General features: G+C 39.8%; 1 protein-coding gene across 10 annotated transcripts; it reads right to left on the bottom strand.

Moving 5' to 3' along the window:
• Positions 1 to 945: 945 nt before the first annotated feature.
• ppfibp1b (PPFIA binding protein 1b) lies at positions 946 to 21,939 on the bottom strand. Of its 10 annotated transcripts, XM_069701961.1 has the most exons (29): positions 21,788 to 21,939; positions 18,296 to 18,365; positions 16,372 to 16,453; positions 15,444 to 15,649; positions 14,545 to 14,634; positions 14,296 to 14,409; positions 13,781 to 13,912; positions 12,804 to 12,896; positions 12,013 to 12,105; positions 11,176 to 11,293; positions 10,966 to 11,010; positions 8,641 to 8,702; positions 8,449 to 8,533; positions 7,822 to 7,961; positions 7,231 to 7,328; positions 6,273 to 6,333; positions 5,853 to 6,027; positions 5,327 to 5,359; positions 4,792 to 4,933; positions 4,515 to 4,646; positions 4,126 to 4,276; positions 3,880 to 3,991; positions 3,646 to 3,734; positions 3,205 to 3,327; positions 2,925 to 3,050; positions 2,650 to 2,838; positions 2,337 to 2,501; positions 2,035 to 2,100; positions 946 to 1,945 (listed from the first exon to the last, which is right to left on the bottom strand). In XM_069701961.1, exons 3-29 carry the CDS (start codon positions 16,439 to 16,441, stop codon positions 1,862 to 1,864), a joined length of 2,994 nt encoding a protein of 997 aa, XP_069558062.1. In that variant the 5' UTR covers positions 16,442 to 16,453; positions 18,296 to 18,365; positions 21,788 to 21,939; the 3' UTR covers positions 946 to 1,861. The 10 variants fall into 10 exon arrangements, with proteins under 10 accessions (XP_069558062.1, XP_069558061.1, XP_069558063.1 ...); XM_069701960.1 differs by lacking the exon at positions 18,296 to 18,365; XM_069701962.1 differs by lacking the exons at positions 18,296 to 18,365; positions 21,788 to 21,939 and adding an exon at positions 21,470 to 21,487.
• Positions 21,940 to 22,406: the final 467 nt, after the last annotated feature.

Genomic DNA, 22,406 nt, shown 5'->3' with positions numbered 1-22,406 from the left:
GCAGAGAACAGATGCAAAAGAGAAAGAATAAAATAAGAATAAATCACTTGTATTCTCTGAATATTTTAAAGGTCACTCCTGCTGATCTGCATGTATTTTTGAGAGAGAGGAAACAAGAGAATAATTGATTCAAAAAAGAGATGACAGAAAAACCTGAGCTGCCACTTTAACTGAACTTCAAGCAAGTCACATGTTACAACATTAACTTTTAATATATTTGAATATAAAACGTCAAGATGAAATGTCTCAGCTGGCTTCTACTGTTTAGTTTTTAACTTGATCTTATGTGTTCGAAAATCATGGGTTACAAATTTTAATCTTCAATCATCAAGGTTCTTTACAGACTGTGTACAGAGTGCAAACTATATCCTGTGCCAGCCTTTTTCAAATTTCCGCTTCGGTGCTATACCTCACTAGGAGTTTGTGTGTCTCCTCTGTTACACTTTTTAACCAAAGGGCAGAGGATTTTTTTTTTTTATACATCAGAAGTTGCATTGCACAAAAAAAAAAAAAAGTCAGGTCTGGTTCCCATAAAAGCCGCCCGTCTCCTCTCCCTTATGTTAGATCAAATAGTTTCCTTTCAAATGAATAGTGGAGATACCTCTGGATGGTTTGTCATGCCATGCTTCATTATCCTGTCCTCTTCAGTCTCCTAACGTACTGCTCCTGTCCTGCAGCTTTTTCCAAACAATCGGTCATCGTGATCAAAGTTGAGCTAAAATATAAATACAGACGAACGCAATTGACATATTGCCTTCGATTCATTGCCTTGATCCGAGTTCATGATTTCAAAATTACACACCCTGCTCAACTCTTATAACAGCCACGTTTTTAGGACACGTAGTTTGATCTTCTTTTCCGAAGTGAAATAAACGAGCAACTATCTCGGGGGTTCCCTCTGCTCCCAGTATGTTCTGATTGTGTCCATTTGAGGAAAATACCAACTTATTTAAATTACTTTATTGATCTTACTAATTGTATAAGTGTAGAAAAAACAAACAATACAATACAATCTAATTTTTCAAGTGTGGTCGAAAAAGAAACATCATTACCTGACATGATCTCATCTCACGAGTCTTTTATAAACTACAACATTTTCCCAAAAAGAACTTTTCGGTTTCCGTTTAAAAATCAATTTAGGGTAAAAATAAGAAAAATGACAAGCTCTTATAAGAATGAACTGGATCTCAATACCATGCAATGATATGCATTAGGCTTTGTACTGTGTATGTATATGTGCAAATGCATGAGTACTACTGAATATCTTCAGAATAGGATAAAATATAAGACCATTATTATTTAATTAGCATAGTTCAGTTGTGTACAAAAACATAGCAGCTGTTTGGAGTTATTACTTATTCTAACTTTGAAGAAAATGGGAACATTTTCTCAGCATATTATTTCAATGAAGTCCATCTCTTTCTTCCAATATCTCTACAGTCAGCAATTTCAAAGACATATATTAAATCTATATTGGCATTTTCTAGATGTCATTTTTCTGCTGGTTGACACTTCAATTCTGTCATTAACACAAAGTTGCCTGTAAATAACAGAGTACAAAATAACTCCAGAAACCAGCTGGCAGGCGAGCAGTGGTGTTGTCCTAATGTTCCCTCTGACATCAGACGACAGTACTGGAGACAAAGATCAGGAGAAATAGTGGCCACTGGACTCTGGGCTTCCACAACACTGTTGTTTAAAACAGACAGAAACTGTAATACTTTTGGCTCTTCCTTGAATGGAACACTAAAAAGAAATGAGGGCGCATTCTTGGGGTGTGTTGAGACAAGTCTGTGTGCAAGTGGAGAGGGTTGGCACAGAGTTTCATTCACAGCAGGACCAGGTCTGATGCTTGACAGTCTCATGCATTGGAGTCCTCATCTGTTACGCTGGGGTTTGGTGAATTTGAGATCTCATTGAAGAATTCATCATCTTTCAGCATGCTCTGGTAAAAGGCACGATAGAGGAAAACATTAATTACGCAACAAAGAGAAGCAATAATCAATGTGCTTTTCTCAACCTTTGGATTCTTACCGTCAGATTTTGAATTCCTTCAGAGAAAGCTCCAATCTGTCTCACAGTTCCCTCAGAGTCCTCCATCTGGGAACAACAGACGCACAACTCAATAAAGTGAGACTCACAACAGAATATACAGAAACAGACCAGATATCCACTGAATACATATCTGAAAAAAAAGTCAAGACTCAGAACAATACATATCATGCGCGTGGTCAAGTAACAAAAGTGGATATCACATATTGTAACTGCATTTAGCAATAATTATCCATGTTTTATGTAACAAATCATCCAAAAGGCTCTTTGAAGAACAAGCTCACCTGTTCTAGCCGGTCAAGGTCATCTTCATAGATTTGGAGCTCAAATCCTTTCTGGAAGCTTCGTCCCTTTGGCATCTCCACATCCATCGGACACACATACTCCTCATTCTCATCATGCTTTTTCTTCCTCAGACTGCCAAAGTTACCAAATGACAGTTTCTTTGGCTGGAAAAAACAAACAAACAAGAAGAGAGAAGATAAAAGAATGCAGTGTATTAGTTTTATACAGCTACATTTATGTATCCCCATTTTGGAGAAATACTTAAGAGTATTGAGAGAATAGACCGTCTATCCTCAGGAAATAATGCATTACCTTGACCTTAGTGGTGGCAGTAAGTAAAGTGTAGTCTGGGTTTTCAAGACACTCCTGTTTGAGCTGCTGGGCCTCTGAGCCAATGAGCAGATTGAAGTGTGTGGCAAGGTGGCGGCGCAGGAGAGTCTTGTTCGGGGGGATGTTCAACAGCAAAGCCATGGTCTCCACGTTGAACCGTGGCTCGAGAACCTGAGCAGGTAGCAGACGTATTAGGAGTGGACACATTTCAGTAGAATAAATGCGTCCCAGGGAAACTTGACACCTCACACTCTCACCATTAGACCTCCATGCACGCCGCTGCCTCTCAGGTTGGGAGCATATTCGGCGAGGTCCACAGACCGCAGCCACTCCATCACCCTGTGGTTGGTCCACTGGGATATCTCTGCAGGTGATATATTGTTCTATGGACGCAATGTGCAGAAAAAAGATGAATAAATCACAAATTAGAGACTGGGATTATGTTTACACACTGCAGTGCATTGTAAAGTTAATATATCAAAGAGGAGAACAGACTGCTTAGCCCTGTCAAATCATCTTTCTGTCAAGTGAACGCACCTCGTCTGATGGCCTTCGACGCAAACAATTGGGTTCATAGTTGTTGAGTCGGAGAACCTGAATAGCTCTCTTGATACTGAGGTGATGCAGGACACTTCCCACCTTCAGAGAAAGCAGGTCATCCTAAGGGACAAAGCAGTCAAAGCATCAATCAATGACAAACTATCAAATTTAAGCAAATGTAAAAATTCAGTTGAGGCTTAGCATTAGTTAGTTGCAGGAAAAATTAGTCTTTGGTACAACTGTAAAGAAATCCTAATTTAAACAGGGTCAGAGGCATCAGCGTTGTCTCAAATATCACAGCGGCTGAGACCAGGCCGCCTCCAGTGGAGCTCATCAGAGTCTCTGTGCAATAATTCTAACTTGAGATGGCACTGGAGTCGTCGTGCCTACTTATCTGCAGGCGCTGTGAAGGGAGTTCACGTCTCTGCCAACACTCACCACTGTCATGTAGTGTAGCGTGCGGCCATCCACCCTCCCCTCATCAAACTGGGTTTTATACTGAGGCAGGCCGATGTCATCCAGCCATCCTGAGAAGAATTGGAAAGAGGAATACAAATAACTTAACACTGAAGTATGAATCAAATTATAACTGAATGTAAATGAATAAAAACGTAAACAAACATAAAAACGACAGTAGAGCTCCGATAACTTGACTCATGTCATCGTACTCACTTGTCACCCAGTTGTAGTCCAGCTTTCCCTTATTGTCCTCCTCCTCTGAGCCGAGGGCCTGCAGAGCCAGCTGTAGCTTCTTTCTGTGCAGCGGTTGTTTGATGCCCAACTCCTGCACATCCACAAGAAGACAAGTGAGGATGACACTAAACGTCGCTCAGGTACGACTGAGTAAGTTCAGCACGGCAATGTTTTGGGTGTCTGCCTGTGGTAGTAAACTTATTAAATTCTTCTGCTCCCTCTCACCCTCTCCAGGTCCTGTTGTGAGGCCTGTAGCAGAGTCTGTCCGGACGAGATCCACACACGAGCCATGTTCACATAAAGGCCGAGACCCTGCTCCTGCAGCCAGCCACAGACCTGATCCTTTGACCAACGTGCGAAGGGAGCATCCACATCACTATGAACAAAAGGGAAAAGAAAAGTCAGAAGTATCCACACACACCCTCGTCGGAGGGCAAAACAGGTAATACATGGATGTAAGAATAATTGTGAAATACAGTACAGTACTTTGTTCTTCCAACAAAAACTGCTTTGTCAAATCTCTTCATTGTCTTTAAACTTCAGGCTACAACAGTGATTCAAAACAGGAAACCACATTCTAGCTTTCATTATTCATGCTGAATGCACAGACTCACTTGTTGGCTTGGTGGAGGTCACGAGACCAACCCAGTCTCGGTCCTGCTGTGGCACGCACGCCTCCCCGCTTGAACTCACCCTCTGGTAGGTTGTCATCCAGATTAAATGTGGTAGACTGGCTCCTTTTTAGCCTAAAAAAAACAACAAAGGAATTCAAGTCTAAATATCAAAACAGCCTAACAGTAAAAATCCACTTTCATTATTACTTTACATGAGAGATATTTTTCTAATCTTGAAATCAAGAGTTAAAAGATTCTCATGTAATTTTCTACTCACTTTCCAAAGAGCTTCTTTATTCCTTTGGACTTTTTCCTGCTTTCTGGGGTTGTAGGGAGTGTTTGTGTGCTGTCGCTGTTGGATGACCTCTGTGGCAGCCCGGCCAGATCCAAATGGTCAGTGCCTTGTTGCTCGGTTTCAGCTGTACAAACAAATACCCAGACAACATCATCAGCATCAGTGTGTAAGATTTGCTCTGATCGCTGGAAAGCTGCTGCACAGAGCCAGTGCAGAGACCCAGAAAACGCTGACACAAACAGATCACGGCTCCAAGACAGACTGAGAGGTGATGGTGTGCAGTAAAAGCAATACGCTCTCTAGTATTCACGCATTAGACATGCTGATGTTGGATTTGATTGGATGGGAATAAAAAAATAATCATTCATTAGTCATTTTGTTTTAGATTTTAGCGGGAGGCCTTCAAGATCTGAATAAATCCTTTTATCTAATAATCTGGGTTTCAACACAAGCTTGTGTTCGTGGAAGGCTTCGATGGAAACAAAAATCCTACAATGACTTGCAGTCTATACTGTACCTAGCATAGGCGCACTCGCACTCCTGCTGCGGTCTTCATGTGTTACAAAGCACACAACACACGACAGGGTCCAACAGGGAAAGAACAAAACAAGAGGGCAGAAAATATGATTGAAATAATAACGTGATTGGAGAGGTGGAACACAGACGTACATGTGTACAACACACACACACACACACACACACACACACACACACACACACACACACACACACACACACACACACACACACACACACACACACACACACACACACACACAGGACGAAGGGTATACAGCGGCACAGAAACAGACTTCCATAATTAAATGGGGACCACAGCTTGTGTGGGCTGCAAATTACGGTCTTGGTCCATATAGTGCACCCCATGGGTGTGGCTAAGGAAAATATAAACTTGTCTTTGGTGGAGGAAAAACCTCCACAAAAATCTCACCCTCTAGTTTATAGCCAATCAACTCCACAGTTGGCTTAATGCCACACATGATAATATCAAATACATGCTGACATATCACGTTGTTTGCTCTTACCGAGGTTAGGGGTACTGGTCGTCTTCTTGCCCCCACGTATCTTGAAGAAGCCCTTTCCAAAAGATGAACGGGCCTTTCTTGAGCCAAAGCTCTCATCATCTGTGGTGGTAGGCAAAGTGGCAGACGGACTCACGGGTGGCTTCTCACTCATCTTACTGATCTCTTCACTTGTACTCTGGAGAGAAAAAAAAAAAACATTACTCAAATGTAGCGTCTATATCTACACATACGGCGCTGGAGTTTCTGGTGAAGTAAAACATGCTATTGTAAAAGAAGAGGTTTTGGTAAACTAAAAGCAGACCTGTATTTGTAACAAATTACTATTTTTCTTTTGGCAAATAAAAAAAAAAAAAAAAAGGGGACAGTTTTTTCAATTTATAAATATATATATTATATATATATATACATTTTTCCTTTTACCTTCTCAATATTGCTGCCGTCCTCGTGGTCCTGGCTCACAGTCTTAGGGGTATCTTGGCGGCTGAAATGACAAACCATAACAACACACATTTCACTTATGGGAGTGTAGTTGAGATATGCATGCTTGTCTCACATGGTCCTGAGAATCAACAGTGTGAATCTACAGGATATGATGAACCACTGTTACACACATTCTTTCAATGTGTAACTTAAAGGTTACTGGGACACTTCCTCACACTAAAGACTGCAGCAAAAGGACAAAAACATGTTCCAGCCTACTTACAGAGTACAGCAGTGTGGAGCGAGTGCTTGTATATGTGAACGGTTGGGGGAAAATATTCAAACCTCAGTTTATTCTATTAAATTAGAACCACAACAAAATCCTGTAATCTTCAAAACCGAGACGTTTTCTAGTATTTATGATATTATGCCGAGTTGGATTTTGTTAAAGTCTGGTCAGACTCTAATACAATAATGGTGAGCAGTAATTACTGTCCATCTTGTATAGGTGTTGAGCAAACCTCCGGCCGGATTTTTTTGTTACTTAAGAGCACAATACCATGATTGACAAAAAAAAAAAAAAAAAAAAAGAGACACCATTGTATTCATTTTGCACTGGAGTGTGACAGGAAACTATGTCAGAGACAGAGGACAAAGACATGTTAAAGTCAAACACGTGTCACAAGACCACATGTATCTATTACTTGTCCCAGACAAATGTGCTCACCAGTGTCACAAGCTCAGTTGACAAAACCTAAAATCATACACATCGGTTACAAAACCGGCATTTTTTTTTAATTTTTTTTACTCATATTCAGTCATATAAATGAGTAGACACAAAAACGTTACAACTTTTCTGTATCTTTGTTTTAAAAAAAAAACCCGACATTAGTCGAACTCTGCACACAAAATTTGGAGTAAAGCAATGAATGACAGATAAATGTTTCACATATTTCACCTTTCTACATCTGTTTGTGCCGACTCTGATACTCGCTCTGGATCAAAGGGGCTGGGTGTCGGCGAAGGTTCTTCACACAGTCCATTAAGACTCTCCAGCTAAACATGGATCACAATGAGGAAAGAAGACAGATAGAAAATGAAAGCTCCACTCAGGCCTTAAGAAAAGTCTCAGTCTGCACACGGGCTTTGAGAACTGACAGAAGATGTTATTCAATTAATTGGCTGTCGGGCCCTACAACAGGCATTTCAAAAGTGTGATACAGATGTGAGGTTTTTGTGAGTGTTTAATGGGATGTGAAGTTGCTTGAGGATTAAAAAAAAAAGCCCACAGCATAAGAGGATTCGCTTTTTTCAACTACACATTACCAAGAAATCATGAAAATAACACAAGCGTTTGTTTCCAGTAGACACTTTCTTAACAATGTTATCTCATATTCATCCCCTTTGAAACACTATAATTTCTAGTGATATTATTTACTGTACATTTCACTTGCTTTATTGTTTGAAACACTGGGTATTTTTTCCAAGACATATCTTGTAAAACAAACTTACAACTGTAAGCATTTGTGACCTGTTATTCTGTACAAACCTCATCTGGGCTCCTTCTTTTCAGTTGTTCGACATCTGTAACTTCCTGCTTTTCGGACTCCACAGACATGTGGTTAACATACAAAAATGCAATCGATCCATCGCCAGGACTCTCGACATGCTCAGTATCTTTTGTTTTCTCTGAAGGGGAAAATGAATTAGATGTCAGACTATATCATTTGGCAGGTGAAATTTAAGACAAAGAAGCCCAACTACTGTCTCCGGACAGAAATTTTGTAACAGAAAGTGAGAATTTTATAGTGTATAAGAAAATAGAAAATTATACAAATAGACACACACACAAAAACCCAAACCAATGAGCAAATTTTTTTTTAAATGGCTGTGAATTTAGCAGCTAAACTATGTTTAAAATATAGGAGCATTGTTTAACACATCAATAAGGGCAGTTTTTAAAGCAGTGCCTGCTGTCCAACATGGCATTTTTATATTGTTCTGAAATCAAGCCAGTAGCTGCCTGGAAAACAGGACATCATTACAAAACTCATGATATGCTTTAAAAAAACGACTTTAAACTATCGTGTAAATTGATTAAAACATGCTTTTGCAGTGTACCTACTTCAGTGCTTCTTTATCTTAGACATTAATGTGGTTCAATACTCAGTCTAACCTTTCTTTCCTTGCACCGACATCACCATGTCTTGAACTTTCTTGTACCGCAGAAGCGACTGCTTTAGCTCCTCAATCTTACGATCCTGCAAAGAAAAAGATAATTAAAATGCAAAGAAAAAAAAGGCAAATTCAGGAGGAGAGCTGAATCACGTGGTGGAATGCAAAGTGAGTCTCGGCTTGTCGAATGTACCTTTTCATCATTCGCTGCCATCAGCGACTCAACTGCCTTTTTCATTCTCTGCACTTCCACATCTAGTGAGAAATGACAAGGATTTCAGATGAAGAACTGTAGAGTTCACTTCAGAGTGTGAACTTTAAGGAGGGAAAAACGTGGGTTGAGATAATAAGCCTGAACTAAAAGGGTGCACGTAGAGGATTTAATACATTTAGACCATACAAGCCTCAACATTATTAACTGTCATTAGACTGACATCACGGCCACAATGTCTATTTTTTGGGGAGCCTTCAAATGGATACACAACATCCTTGTGTGAGCAGGAGTTTCACACATTTGACTTTTGGAGAACATTTTCATTTTTCAGAATACACATTGACACAAAGCTCTCTGTGCAGTCAACCATCCTCCTCTGTTATTAAAGCATTTTCTCTATTGATAAGTAACCCAAAAGAAAGCTACTTCAATGTATTCTCTTTAACACACACACTGTTTAAAGTTTTTTTTTAAACTTGGTAGAACGTGTCTGCAATATATACAGTGGCAAGAAAACATAAAGTAACACATGATATTTTAACAATTAACACACAAATCATTGTGTTGTTCTGGTCTATATTGAGTAAACATCATCAAAAAAGTTATTTTGAACCCCTTGGCTAATAACATCAACAAACCTGGAGTCCGATCAATCAAACACGATTGTAGGTTGGGGCTAAAGCAACTTTTACTTATAAATATTATAAACAACACTCAAACATTTTGAGATTAATTTCAACAAGAAGCACCTGCTAATGTGAACTGTACCTTACAAAAAAGCAATCTTAGAGGTTTTCTGATTAGAAGTTGTTGATTTGCATAAAGCTGGAACAGTTTACAAAGTAATCTGAGAGAGTTTAGATATTGACAAGTCAGCAGAAAATGTGTCTTTAAATGGAGATGATTGAGTACTGTGGCTACAGAGAAGTGGGCGCCCAGCTAAGATCACTCAAAAAGCACAACAAAGAATGCTCAATGAACCCCAGAGTAACAGCTACAGGCGTAAAGGAATGTGCTTCTAAGGTTTGCCAAAGAACATCTTTACACTACAGAAAGTGACTGGAAAAATGTTTTATCAGCTGAGGAAAGTGAGGTTGAATTGTTTGGGAAGAAAATGCTGTCCTTGATATGCTGTAAAAAGGCTGCTAAAAAAATGAATTCCCTAGTTTATCAAGGTATCTTAAAGGATAATGTCAGGGTGGTTGTCTGCCAGCAGAGGCTCAGTAGAAGCTGTGTGATGCCGCAAGACAATGACCCTAAACATCAAAGTAAACCTGCTACAGAACGACTTCAGACAAAGAAAATCCTCCTTTTGTAGTAGCCCAGCGAGAGCCCAGACATGAACCCAAAAGAGATAATGTGGAATGACCTCAAGAGAGCCGTTCACACCAGATGTCCTGAGAACATGGCTGAGCTGAAGCATTTCTGTGAGGAAGGTTGGTCGACAAAAACCTCCTAAACTTTATGAAGATCTGATCCACAACTACCGGAAATGCTTGTTACAGCTGCCACAGGACTTTAATTTATATACAAAGACATGAACGACAATTGTTTGCGTGTTATTACCTGAAGCACATTGTGTTTACGTGCATTAAAGTGTTCGCACATACGTTCTTCCTTGCCACTGTAACATTAATCAGATATTTCGAAAAATAAAAAATTGGGACTAATTTGGACTGCTTTTTGAGCAGAGTCATGTTGAGGGAGTGTCGGCTGTGTGTGAAAAATGAAACTGTTCTGTATAAATGAATACATATAGAACTGAAGGGGAAAAGGCACAGATATGAAGACAGTTCTCACAACAAAGATACTGTCAGACAACACTGAACAGGACAACATCAGTACAGGTTAGCAGGGCACACACTGGCTGTTGGTGTGAGCAGGGGAAGGTTTAGAGGACTATGAGGAGAGGTGCTGAGGGGTATGGGAGGGGATTATTGTTGGAGGACATGAGTCAGTAGGATGAGTGAGCAGCTTGAATGGTTATGACAAACAACACGGTTCATTCCTCATTCCTGCTGAAAACACAAAGCAAACAGTTCTTGTTGCTGTTTTAGGCTGGACATTAAAAACACAGTGACAATGGAGGACCTTGGAATTGCTCATTCAAAAAAAAAAACTGGAAAAATAAAAGTTGGACGGTTTAACTAAGAAGTAGTGCTCTGTGGTCAGGTACGCTCACTCTAATGGGTTATAATGGACAAGCAGAGTTCAGATGGCTCATGCTCGTTCATGCAAACAGGGGTTGAGGTGGGTGCAATCATTAAGTGAAGTAATAAACACAAGAATAAAATCCCCCCTTACGTTTTTCTTTCAGCCTCTTTCTAAGAGTTTCATCTGGATGAGAGACTAAACAGGACAAAACATTATGAAACAAAAACTGGTTGTACAACTTCAGCCTAATACTTTGCAAATGATAAGATTAAGATATTACTACTCATTCATATTACATAAGGGAGAGACATCATGCATGCTCATCTACACTGTGTCTTGTGATTTGACTGGCTTTCCCACCTCTCTCCATGGGATCTGCGCTGCCCGAGGCCACAGCTTTGAAGCCCGTCTCCTCCTGTAGTCTCCTCACTTCTCCGTCTTTGCCCTCTAGCTGCCTCCTCAGAATGGCTAGGTCCTCCTGTCCAACAGGGGACAACAGTGAGAACATTTCCTCCACAGAGACATCACCTCCCCCCCACCCCAACTCAACACTACAAACAAATCACAACACAAAGGTTCACAGACGCTGACGTGGCGTACAGGCACGCAAGCCACACCTGCTGGAGGGGTAACGTGTGTGAGGTGAGTGGGAAGCAGTGATGTAAGGGAGGGCTGAGGATGTAATAACAAATACACAAGCCATTATAAGTGTTTAAGTGACCAGAACAGGAATGAAGCAGAGACAGACACATAAAACTGTATAAGGTTTTAATAGAAAGGGTCAGAGAAAAGGAAATCAGTGGGACAAGTGTAAAGAGGGATAAAAAAAGATACAGAGAAACAGAACTCTGCCAACTCTTGACACAAACCCCAAATTAAAGCATACCTGTGGTTTAAAAATTTGAGTGTTTGCTAAAACTAGTGCCTTGCAGATGCAAGGAAGTTGTATTTCTGATTGCACTGGGCTTTTTCAATTTTACTGTATTACATGGTTCAGCAGACTAAGTGATTTCATTATTTGCAAAATATGACATCATTTTGCTAAAAATGGTAAAAAGAAAACTACTGCCCACCAGATTTAATTATTTTTTGCCTAAAAACATTAAAAAAAAAAAAAACACAGCAGAGGAGCCAAAGGGAGAGGTCACAAACCATAATCATACAGCAAGCACAACAATCATCCTGAGAAAAGCCAACCTTCATAGCCTGGAGTTTGTGCTCTTTCCTCTGTTTCTCATACTGCATCTGGCCCATTTTGATTTTCAGGCTAGAAAGCTTGGCCATTAGCGACTAGCAGTAGAGAGACAACCCAGGAAAAAAAGACATTAAAGATGATAGAAGATGTGAAGATAGGCGGTCAAGAAGGTGGAATATCCAAGATTCAAACAAAGATATTTAAAGTATGAAGAACATTAATAGGACAATGTTAAAAGAAGACAAATTAAAGTGCTGTTTTAAACTCTGTGGGTTAAAACTGTAAAGGGGATGTTCCTCCTTTCATTTCATTTCAAGATAAAACACAGAAAATCCAACACCATTGTCCCCTGATCAAGGTATCTTAGAGATTAACGGGGGCCAAAACAATTTTCAGTAACTCAATTCAGAGCCTGAAAACAGCCACCAGAATCTCTGAATCAGAATAAATCTTTCATAAAAACAAATCAATCTTATTGAGGTCTGTTAATAGAGCAGACTTGGCATGATGTTTTTTGACCTGGTCACTACTGAAAGACAGCAGCTGTGTATAAGAGCTACATTAATCTAATAGGGACAGAGGGGTGACATGAATGTTTTTCTCGACACCATGAAAGAAGTGAATAGATTTGATTTGATTTGATTTGGAGAACTGGTTCAGTCGTAAATTTGTCCAAATCGTTCTCAAAATTTCAACAACATGAAGGGTTCTGTCGAAAAAGAGTTTGTTTATCTGGAGGTATAATCTCCTGAAGACACATAATGAGCCAGGAAAGAGTCCTGTGTCAACTCACCTTTGTGGATTTAAGTTTCTTTTCGTACTGTACTTTTTCATTCTCCAAGTCTGTCAATCTGTACCGCAGTTCATTAATTTCAAGAATCAAATCCTGAGAGAAGAGAGAGGGCACGTCAGAGGATGGCTGAAAAATAGTAAGGGCCTAAAATACTGGTAACTGGGACATCAATGCTTTTCAAATGGCTGTTGATTTTTCAGTATAAATATCATCATGGCAGCTCTCAGTTTATATCTTACAAATGTGATTTAACGCAGCTAAAATTGGTGTAGTATAGTAAAAACAAACTATAATAAAGCAACAGCAGATATGTTTGGAGGGAATTCCTTAGAGAGTAAGTGCGTAAAGCGGCAGCAGGGATAAACTGAGAGGAAGCTGCTTGTAGAGAAGAGGTGATTTATGTGCTGTGAGGCGGAACATGGACAGCAGCTTTTTGTTCCAGTCGGGTGGAAGAGACGACCGCGCTGGTGCAACAATAACATGACGTGTTTGAACGCTTTCCAAGCTTTCTGCACGGTTCATCTGAGAGCAGATATCTCCCCATCTCCAGTAAACAAATGACTGACATTTTAATCTTCTTAAAGTCTTTGACCGGGGGCGACAAAATTTCATGAAAGTTTTCATTTATAAACATTTCAAACGCTGCAGGCACGTTTCTCATGGCTAGTTTTTACTGAATGTTGACTCTTTCTTAAGGTGCTAGAAATTCTTCAGACTTTTTTATTCTTCTAGTTTAACTGCTTTGAGACTGACAATAAAAAAAAGACACACACACACAGGTGTTAGACAACATGAATGAATGAGTGTGTTTGTTTGTTTGTTGTGTGTGTGTGTGTGTGTGTGTGTGTGTGTGTGTGTGTGTGTGTGTGTGTGTGTGTGTGTGTGTGTGTGTGTGTGTGTGTGTGTGTGTGTGGCAAAATTGAAAGGACACAGGCAGAAACAAAGAGATTTCATGTCCTGAGAATTAGCTCGCATACCTCACTGTCTCTAAATCTGTCATCAAAGTCTAATCTCTCCTTCTCCATGGAGTTCAGCTTGAGCTTCAGGTTGGACACTTCAGACTTCAGTTCAAGCTTCTGGGTCTCCAGTGCACTTCTGCACAGAAGCTCCTAAAACAACAAATGAAGATTGTCTAAAAAGAACGTTGTGGCTGCTACGTAGTGAGTATTGGCAGAGAGGACAACATTGATAGTATGAGCATTGTTGGTGTAAAGGTGTAGACATGGAAAGCAGTCAGCAGGATCTCAATAACTGACTGGTACAAGGAGAAGCCTTGATGCCCCTGGTACACACCACACATGTTAACTGACACATCAGCACACTGGTACATTTGCATTTATCGAACACAGTGGATGTTTACTAACAAGAGGACATGAACTCAGATCTTGCAGTTCAAAGTTAGTAGCGCCCCCACACATGTGCACCGCGTGTAGTGGCTCTTGTGTGCAAACAGTTTGACTCGAGACTTATTATACATGAAAAGCACACACACCTGTTGCAGCATCTCCTCAGTGGCGTTGAGTTTCTCCCTGTGCTCATCCAAACACAAGTCCAGATCCCGGATCTTCTCTCCCTGAGCCTCCACCTGATCAGTCAGCACACTCACCTACATAGAAGCAAAGTGTTATATCCTTCTTTAAAAAAAAACCCACAACAACCAAATAAACATTTTTTTATGTCCATCTAGCATAGATATGAATTTGAGATTTGAGTCTTGATGGAAGTATTGCCAGACGGGTACCTGAAGCACCAGAGACTCCTTATCACTCTCTAGTCGGGAGAGCCTCTCCTGGTAGTGGTCACCTCCACCCAGAGAGATGTGCCCGTTGGACTGCAGGCACAGAAGAAAATATGGAGTCATTACAGGAACTCTATTAGACCTTTTCAAATGCAGAATGGTAACAGTAAGTTAAATTGTTGTGCTAGTCTAATGATGATCTCAGATGAAATTCTTCACATTGAAGCATGAGTGGCTACACTGCTTTACCCTCGACAAACAAAACCTTAAATGGGTGAAAAGGCGGCTCAGATTCAGACTGCTGTACACAAGAGTGAGTTACAGCATTACACAAAAACTCTGTCTGGCCTGCAGCCCATCTCTCTCCCAGCCACCACTCTTGATTCCTCAAAAAAGTCTGCGTGTTTCTTGCTGCACATTGGCTGTGACGTTGGCAACACCAGCAACTCATCTTGCATTCCAAGGGAACTTGGCAGAACAAAACAATCATGCTTGCGCTCAGCAAACGAGTCGGTTCTGCACTTGTTTGCTAGAGCTGTTCTGCATTCACCGTTTTAATGTAGCACACAGAACAACATCAATCAAAGGCAAACCAGACGCACTATGGCTTGTTTGCACAACTTTCCATCCAGCCATCCCAGACAAAATTAAGCCTTTATGCGGTTAAAAAGCAACACGAGACCAATATTTTACATGTTTTGTTTAAATATAAACCAGTTATGTGACAGTACCAGTAAAAATGATCTGCCCTGAGGCTACACTAATCAGATGAAAAGCGCTCAGCGGGAGTATTTGATGATCCTGTGTTAAGAAACCTCCATACCCGAGCCAGTTTCATAACTAAACCTTATAACAGATTTTAATGCAGCATATATGTCTTTCCGACGTGTAAAGTCTCTCACCAGGTGACCATGGAGCCACTCGACCAGACTATCAGCTGTGGAATCAGGAATCTGGCAGCGCAGACTCTCCCTTTCTTCTGTGTCCATCAACTCCAGGACGCTCCTCAGGTCTTCCAAAAGGTGAAGAGCCCGCAAACTACCCATGAAAGGTGACGTAGGCGACTGGCAGTCAAACAAACCATTCGAGTAGTCCAGAGCCTTGGAGCCTGATGCAAACGATCACGATAGGAGAGGAAAAAGACAATGGAATTTAAAGATAGACACAGATGTACAATCTCATATATCAAGCTGTAATTATTTTGACAACAACAGACAATGAAACACTTTGTGGCTCATGTTTGGACGAGGATTAAAGCACAAAGTAATAATTCACTGTGACAGACAAGTAATAAAACTACTTGTAATGCATTCCTAATAGTATTGTTGTTGGTGAATTTCAGTTTGCTATCATAAAATGGATTATCGTAAATAAATCCAGTCATGTCATCTGGAGACAATTATTCAAAGCACTGGTTTGACATCTGATCCTCTGGAGCCACATCCAGAGTTTCTAAAATCTTTTACAACACATTATGGAAGATTTATGTTAATTGTCTATTAATACAGAACACAAGATGGTATTTATACAAATCTAACAATACAGCCTAACTGAGCACAGAATAAATGCTATAACCGCTCTGAAAAACATGGGCGCTGAAGATCACATGATATACATCTAAAATGTCAGCTCTGCAACAAAACCATAAGAACACACCAGATAAAGTCTTATCAATGTTGACTCAACCTCAACCTCTTATGCTTTGACAAAACTGTAAAAAAAAAAAAAAAAAAAAGAATAATAAAGGAATTGCAAGAAGATTGTTTTAAATGCTAAAAGTCAAGATAAAATGTTGTACTACTGACGCTTAATGCTATCAGACAACTTTACCTGCTATAATCCCGTCCATCTGCTCCAGGGCAGCAGCCAACATATCGCTGGCATCAGACATCATCTTCATTCACCTGTAAACCTTTAAGAAGCAATGAAACCATGTAGAAAGGTCAGTCTTCAAAACCAATTAGCTGATTGTAGTTTAATCTTTTTGAAAACTGAAAAGCTATAATTTGCCTCATTTTCTTAAAAGGCATAACAAAACAGATAATACACAGGTTTTATTTATAGACTTCAAAAAAAGGTTTGTTGAGTGTGACGCTCTGATAATCTTAGTTTAGTCTGAGGAGACAAGTCTGCTGGTTTATGAGTTTGAGATGTGAATATCAACAGTGTTCGAAAGGAAACACATCCAGTGCAGCGGCTACAGTGGTGTTCAGTTTTCCGGTCGAAGAAGTGCAGTAACATCGGCATTAAGCACGTAATTACAAAAAAAAAATCGTTCCGCCCGGGAATTAGGCTATAACAACAGTACATCCTCTCGACTCTAAAAGAAGACTCTGGCTGGTAAAATGTTTGTGTGATGGGGTTAGCTGTATAAATTGGTTAAGCTGAGCGCTCCATCTGAAAGGTTCCATGATAACCCGGGTTTAAAACATGAATGAAATAAACGGACATGTTCTCTGTTGAGCTGTTCTACTGTCTTCAGCTAAATACTGGAGAGATCGAAAGTAGACTTTGCCAGAGTGAGACAAATGAATAATGTCTTTCAGAATATCAATCAGGACATTTACCTAAAATATTGGCGCACTGAATGTCCTGCCCAACGGACACTGGACACTTTGTTTGGAGCTGAGTGAAGATACATTTTAGTGTCCCAGTCTTGGACATCTGCCCAAACAGCACAGCACTCCCTTTATGCATGAACGTTTAATCAAAAGACTGTGCCGTATAGTCATACACGCTTAAACATGCATACAGAAGCCAGTCATCTGCACACAAACACGCACAGACACCTCTTCCTTTAATCAGCTGCCTCAAATCCTGGGAGTGGCCAACACTGGGATGCAACACCATTTTCAAAGTTTATGGAAACCACCCACAGACCTAGCACTGTTATTTCAGCATTTCTGTGGTCACATTTTCCATAATGTGTAAAATAAGCAAGCATGCACTAAAATATATAATTCAACACAACACGCAGCAAGCTGAGAGGAGATGAGAGGACCAGGCATGCTATTGGTCCATAGTAAACGGCTAAGTGGTTTCCAAAAGTAAATTCTGAATGTAGGTAAAAAAAAAAAAAAAGTCTACTCAGGCTGCTTACAGTAGCTGCTTACGTCCAAACAACCGCTAATGTTCTGCTAGCATTTTATAATGCTTTTCTACAAAGGTTTGGGACAGATTTCGTCAGATTATGTCAAGAGATCATGACATTTAAACGGGTGTATTTTATGGTGGAACTTAAAAATATCATAAAATATTTACTGACTATTTAAATAACCGCTCTCATTTAATTACTGACTCTAACTGGGCTAATACTGTCATTCACTATTAAATAATACAAAGCCAGAAGCAAATAGTCACAAATTAGAAGCTGAAACTAAGATATAACTTATCTTAAAATGGATCAACAGCAAATTAAGTGAAGACATTCATTATGGTGATGTCTCGGAGAATCTATCCACGCTGGGGTGCATGCATGAACTGGCAGAAACAAATGACTAAGGAAGGGGCCAGCATACTAAAACCACCTACTACACTCAAGCAACAGAAAATCACGAATCCAGCATTTAACAGCAGCCAAAAGTTTGGATCGTGATGACTCCAACTGGAATGAGGGCCTGATGGGCATCTCCTTCCAGTACCTGTCAGTTTTTGTCTTCCAGCAGAAAAGCAAATACATGCAAGGGTAACTCGTAGCTTTCAGCAAACATACTTTAAACCCACCAGGCCAAGACCAGACATGCCATTTTCAAACCTGCTGTCCATGTGTCAGCCAATGCAAAACAAGAGTAAAGACCCTGTCTCGGCATTTCCACGGCTGCATCCTGGATGGACACAGAGACCAGCGCAACGAAAGCGTAATTACAGAGAAGTTCACGCTGTCCTCAAGTCCTGGGAAGCCTCCATAATGCGTTAGTCATATGTAAACACAACAGAATTGTCGAGCAAGAAGACAAAACAAAAACATTTGTTTCAGGCCAGAATGTCTGCAACTGATCATTTTCTTCATTTGTTCAAAAATTGTTAGAAAGCATACAAATTTAAATAAATAAATTATATTTTCATAGAGCCCTAGGTGACACCTTCATATTTCTTGTCTTGATAAAGAGGGCAAACCACAAAAATAATTAGTTGAATATAATATATGACAAATAGTAGGAACAAATCTAATAAGCTGGCACTGTTAAATATTTGACAGTTGTTAGAAAAAAAAAAAATAATTAATCAACTATTAAAAATAGTTAACATTAATTTTCTAAGTTAAATTTGTGTGCGTGCGTGTACTTGTGATGGATTAAAAGGGAATCAAGGAGATACAGATGTGTACCTGCATAAACCGCAATGTATGCATCCCATCTGTGCAAGTTTGCTATTAAAGGAGACGTCTAAAAAATCCCAACGAGCTACCATCGCTCTCAAAAACAAAATGTCACTGTCTGCCATTCTATAAGCGCCGCTAACTCCAATTATAGGACACACAAAGAGGGCTATTGTTCATCATAGTGGGGCATTTTGACTGAGAATCATAAGAAGACAAAGACAGGAAAAAAAAAAACTTAATTGCACTGCTGCAGTACACATGGCACTTACAGCAACACCTGCCTTCGTACTCTTTTCAGACTAAAATAGCCTTAAAACTAAACCAGAAGAGAAAAAAAAAAAAAACATTCAAAATGCAGTCTTGCCCTCGGTGGTGAAAACAACCATATAATTCATAGAGACATGCAGAGAATAATGAATACAAGGGGGAGAGTGGACCACTATAATTGCTTTTCAAAACCTTCAGCTCTGGTCCCTTTAGGCAAAGCGAGCCATCATAATCCATTCTCACTGGACACTCTACGGAGAGCTCAAGTGTTCCTGGTACAACAACAAAAAGAAGAAGAGAGGATCGAGTAATTCTTCAGTCCCAGATGACTAGTGAACTATCCTTCTGCGTATGCACAGGAAACAGAAAACATAATAGAGGCCTCAGGGTCACTTGTTTCTGAGGGGAGAGACGGTTTACAGCCATTACAACCAACTTTAACAGCCTGTGTTGAGATGAGTTGCTATGGGGGTAAAAAGACTTGGAGAGAGAGGAATTTCTGAACCAGGCACAAATCATACAGAGGTTTGCTTTACTTCTTCTGTTTTTTTTACCAGGTATGGTGATGTTTTCCATGGTCACAACATGATAAATCAAAGTCTCTCCATATAATGCCACTTTCTATGTTTTGACTCATGCCGACCTTGACTCATCCGTCACCTACACACAATATTTCCATGAGAAAAGCTAAACTCTGGCTTGAATACCTCATCCTTTTTTCTTTTTTTTTTTTTTTTTTTACCTCAAACAGGGAAAAGTCTTTTAGTGCTGAAAACCTCAGAAAGTGCTGAAGGGTCACAAAACAATGAACTAACCTGTTATTTTGTATCAAACTGATTCACAATTGCTGTTTTTTTTGGCATCAGTGTGGTATATTTGGGATCTAACCATATATTGTTTTACCACACACAAGACGCCGCCAGCAGGACGCTACTCTGGAATAACCTGCTGCTATTTACAACCTGGGTGAGCAGGCAGAACAGATCATTACTAATTTTATACCACCAAACGGCAGGGCCTATACGAGAAGCAGACGGACCCTTTTCTGTATCTTAAGATGGGCTGGGAATAAAAAACAAAATACCTGAAAGAGATCCATGCAATGAATGATGCAATGTAAAAAAAAAACTAGGAAAAAAATATATTTTTTTAAATAAAGAGCTTTAAAGTTATAAAATATTTCAACCTCCTGTATGAACATGATTGTGGCAACAATTCATTTATATTGGACAGCAGCACACACGTTACATTCAACTGCACAGCTTGTACTTTAACTTGACTAAGAAGTTATTCATCTACGACAATTAATGCAATGAAATGCAACACTGAATAGTGCACATGTGGTAGAGAGGGGTGGTTATGTTACAGGTAAAGGTCCACATACAGTTGTTTTACAATATGTACAAGACTACCTGGGGGTGGGGTGGACGGCTGGTTAGAAACACATTTAAATTAAACAATTCATTTGTCAGGTCCATCCCACATTCATAACATATTTTTATTACCTTGTTTGTTGGTATGTCTCCTTCCTTTAGAGACATAACTTGTATGAAATGTTCCCAATACTCACCATATCACTAAATTTGTTAACTCGCATTTATGTCGTATAATTCCTTAAGTATGGTGATAACATGGTGCTGTGGGGTCTCCCAACATCTCTTAACATCAGTAATTTCTTCCCTCTTTCTTTGGTATTCTTCCCTAATAAAATTCCTTGTATTTGTTGCTGCTGTACAGACAGGAAGAAGCTGATATGAAAGCCCTGGGAGTTTCCCTAAAATGCGACGAACAATTGACAGATAATAAATCACAAATAGACAACAAATGCCATAGTTGAGTCTCCTGAAGTGCAGAAGCAGGGTTAATTAATAAAAGCCCCAAACAAGCTGCAGCAGGGCCAATATGTTAAGAGCATCTAGTATCTGGTTTACAGACAAATCTGTTGTTTTGAAAAGCATGTGAAGAAGAAGACCAAACCGTTTTAGAGGTCGACTTGAGGGCAATACAACAATTGATCAAGTTGCATGGCTATAAAACAATAAAATAAAAATAAAAAAATCCAGATTGTAAACTTTACAGTGTGGATCAGTTCACCATCTTTATCAAAGCTAAATCCCTCTAGTCAGCACCACCTGAAGGTAACATAGAAACAGATGAGATTTAAATGCAAAAAGATGTGGCCTCGGGGACAGAAATGTACCACAACGCCAAAGTAACGTTTTCCATGTCAGAAACATTTATATATGTTGATGTTTTTGTTTTGTGGTAATGTTAAAACATGAACTACATTACGGGCGTTACAATACACGTTAAGAACACTTGCACTTAACTTTTTCTTACCGTGTTCGTGTCCAAAAAGTAACATAAAAAGGACAATTTAACTAACACTACCCTTAGTTTACTTGAAGTTAGGATCCCCCCCCCCAAAAAAACAAAACTGTTTCTCTCTCTCGAGCCCTGAGACACGTCGGGTGCCGTTAACACAACTAAAACAAATTAAAAATTAAAAAAATTAAAAGCGACAGTTAAACGTTTCTACGTTGAGAAAACGTGCACGTTCAGCTGCGCGAGCCACAGCAGCAGTTTGTTCCGACTAAACAGGATGTTAAAGTAAAAACAAAACAAATCACAGACCTAAACACCAACGAATTCACTTACCGAAACTCAGCTCGAAGAAATTTCTGTAATTCCGTTTGTTTGTTTGCCCTATTTATTGTTTTTTAAAAAAAATAAAAAAAATTCCACAGGATTTGGTTTCTGAACTTCGCAGTGCCCACCAGTACTAACCCCCCGTCCGTCCACATCACTACGCCATGATGTCGGAGTGACAGGGCCGCTGGAAAACTTGGGACGTCATGGCTGGAAAAAAAAAAAAAAAAAAAAATCCCGCCCTATCTGGTGCATTCAGGAAAGCCCGTAAAAATTTGGGATCTCGGAATTTTCTGCGGGATTTACGCTTTCACTGTTAACGCCAGAAATTCACATGGCTAAAAAAAACATTGCTCGGAACGCGATGCATCTCCGTTTCTTTGTTAGTCCGTAACGAGTGACGACAGTAATAAACTGTCGCTTCCGACAACTTTCAACATTATACGCGTTGAGGTCAACGATGTGGGGAACTTTCCGTAGGTTTTGTTGGAACCAGAAAGCAGCATACTCCTTAAAGTCTGTAAGGCTTCGTGTGTCAGCTTTAAACGAGCACAGGCGACATCCAGTGGTCGATCAGTATCAGCGGTAGAAGAAGCATCTTCCATCCTTGCAAAATAGCAAGACTGTG

This window comes from Brachyistius frenatus, unplaced genomic scaffold, assembly GCF_029030835.1.
Source record: "Brachyistius frenatus isolate BFR_SWC_R1_liver_20210118 unplaced genomic scaffold, ASM2903083v1 Contig_39, whole genome shotgun sequence".
Classification (NCBI taxonomy): Eukaryota; Metazoa; Chordata; class Actinopteri; family Embiotocidae; genus Brachyistius; species Brachyistius frenatus.
The sequence above is the reverse complement of the archived record's forward strand: the minus strand, read 5'-3'. Positions and strand labels throughout refer to the sequence as shown.

Bases quoted from the DNA above. Each gene is read 5' to 3' on its own strand.
- ppfibp1b (XM_069701961.1), bottom strand. From the start codon at position 16,441: ATGAAGATGATGTCTGATGCCAGCGATATGTTGGCTGCTGCCCTGGAG. The intron at 14,635-15,443 runs GTGAGAGACTTT...CTGTGCCTGCAG, and splicing joins AGTGGCTCCATGGTCACCTG to TCCAACGGGCACATCTCTCT. The intron at 1,946-2,034 runs GTAAGAATCCAA...GCCTTTTACCAG, and splicing joins AAGGAATTCAAAATCTGACG to AGCATGCTGAAAGATGATGA.